The following is a 2,500-nucleotide window of genomic DNA, read 5'->3' on the forward strand; positions in this document are numbered from 1 at the left end:
TTCGTTACAACAGAACCGACATTTTAAAAGTGCAGATTTCTCTTTTGTCCATCAGAAAGTTTGCAAAAAAAATTTTTTTTTTATAGTTATGATAACTTGAATGCTGGGTTGTAGAGCTTATTTTGTTGAACAAAAGTTAAGTATAGCAACTGCTTATGCCTTTTGCCTTTGAGTAAAAAAAATATATCAATGTTTATGTTAGATGGGTATGACGTTTTAGGGAAAATCCGGAAACTGGTCGGTAAGAAGAGGGTTAATTAAACCAAAGTCTGATATTTCTGGGTATCAACTCAATTTTTCATCATCTGAATCACCTCGACATAAAACCGTTTTGATTGGTTGGGGTCACATATTATTAATTTGCTTTCAATTGTGACCCTCCTTCTCAAAACGGGTTAGCGTGGCGTAGCGGTACGGTCTTTGCTTCGTACCCAAAAGGTACCGAGTTCTACAACCCGCCTCGTTGTGTGGCCTTGAGGAAGTCACCAAGCCCTGGCTCAATTTGCAGCGCTGCACTGCGACTGACGCCAGGGTTATTCCAGTCTTCCCTTGGAATAGACCCTAAAGACAAATTTCCCCTTTTGGGATGAATAAAGGGAATTTATTTATTTATTTATTTATTATTATTTAATGTCGGGATGAATCGAATTCCGAAAAGTTAGCTCATAATCGAAATGATGAGAAATATCTTTCTTTTTTTGTTGATGAATGTTTGTAATGTCAGAAATTATATTTATACTCCACCATTATGAGTCAAAACTAATCTCAAGTATCACGTTTGAGTTATAGATTCCATTTCTAGCACCTAGTTCATTCCGACGAAGTGGCCGAGTGGTTAAGGCATTGCATTATCGGAAGGTCCCGGGTTTGAACTCCACTACCAGGCCCTTTTGTTTTTTTCTCACTTGGGCAAGATTATTAATCCCCAATTTGCTCACTTAGACAACATGGGTGATTTCCTTGTTTGATGAATTATCTATATTATTCCTTCATGGAATGCTTAGGCGACGATATCTTAGTGGCGGAAGGGCACACTTTTTAAAAAAAATTATTAGTTCATTCCGACATAATACCGCTTTGAGACGGTAGGTCACAAATGGATTCAATAGTCTGATGTCACGTCCCCCCAGCAACAGCAGCTTGGTTCGAAACAAAGAAAATCGTACTTTTTTTTTTGCTGGCTAGAACTTTTTTCACATGTCATGTGATCAGAAAGTATAAAAGTCAAAACATGTTCAGATTTATAATGTTTTTCTCCGTTAGTACACTTTTATGCTCGTCCGAGAAGTATTTCAGAAGGCGTCCGCCATTGCTTCGATAGTTTAGAACTAACCAGTTAGTAAGTTACTGTGCGTCATTAGGAGGGAATTGACGTCACGACTATTTAATCCTATTACGCTTTGGTGACACATTTCTTCTTATTGTTTGTCGACACAATCTGCTGCCTTCGTAGGTCTACCTCGACGCCAGCGTCACTGTCACTAGAAACGTCGGCGTCCTCGCATAATTCTCCTTCATCGCCGAGTTTTTCACTACACCTGTTCACCTCGATGTCCAAGGGACTTAACCCGAATGTGACTTTACTGTCAGCATTATTTTTCTGTTTTACCTCCCTTTTCTTACATTTTCCGATCTTTCTGGTTACTTTGTTGAGACTTTTAGCACTGTCTGACTTTTTCTCTACATTATTACTATTACGACTTTTTAAACTTTTGGGATCTTTGATAATAAATTCACCACCATCTTGGCTATTACTAGAAGAAGCACAGGATTCGGTTTTACCATTGTTTTCATCGGCCATGATCAACACAACACTTTCAGTTTCGCTGATGTTGTTCTTATCAGCTTCCGGCCCAGACGACATGGACAAGTCGGAAGAATTTAGAGCCGTTTCTTTTTGGTAAAGATTATATTGGCCTTGCTCTGACCCCGAGTTGCTGGGTCCGTTACGAACACCGACAACGGTTGAAGATGAGAGGGGAAGAACTGCGACTGGTTTAACGTCGGTAAGGTTGACACAACTCGTGTTTTCTGCAATGGTGGAATGCTTTTGATTCCGCCTTGCTAATGCGGTAAAGGAAGACACTGCAGATAAAGATGGGGTGGAAGATGATGTAGCAGACGACGGAGAAGGCATCGGATATGTTGGAGTTTGTGGAAGATGGCGAGTTGAGAGGGGAGGTAACTAAGCTTGAAGACGTGGAATGTGGAAGACTTGTGGGGACGGAGGATGGCACGGATCGTTCTTGAAGATTTTGAGCATTAGGAGACTGGGTTGTCCTTTGTATTGAATCTACGCTTTCTATTGGATTTAGTTCCACGTTGCATAGATCGTCTGCTCGTCTTTTGACTTTTGATTTGCATTTGCCTCCCTTTCTCCTGGCTTTCCGTTTTGTTTCTTCATCCTCGCTAAAACTGCAATCCAGATCAATGGGCCTGGGCGAAACCCGTCTAGGACGTTGTTGTTGTTGTTGTTGTTGATGATGAGGATGATGGTGGT

At 40.7% G+C, this 2,500-nt stretch overlaps 2 protein-coding genes across 4 annotated transcripts in view; both read right to left on the minus strand.

Moving 5' to 3' along the window:
• LOC144975990 (uncharacterized) overlaps positions 1-2,500 on the minus strand; it is a 118,848-nt gene that overhangs the window by 61,497 nt on the left and 54,851 nt on the right. The window lies entirely within an intron of this gene.
• Positions 690-2,500, minus strand: part of LOC144975989 (uncharacterized) — a 3,569-nt gene continuing 1,758 nt past the window's right edge. The window contains exon 2 of the mRNA XM_078920241.1: positions 690-2,500. This exon is cut by the window's right edge and continues 477 nt beyond it. Within this exon, the coding sequence (XP_078776367.1) occupies positions 1,394-2,137 (744 nt within the window). The 5' untranslated portion in view covers positions 2,138-2,500 and the 3' untranslated portion in view covers positions 690-1,393.

This window comes from Berghia stephanieae, chromosome 6, assembly GCF_034508935.2.
Source record: "Berghia stephanieae isolate SIO BIC M18660-M18661 chromosome 6, UCSD_Bste_1.3, whole genome shotgun sequence".
Lineage (NCBI taxonomy): Eukaryota > Metazoa > Mollusca > Gastropoda > Nudibranchia > Aeolidiidae > Berghia > Berghia stephanieae.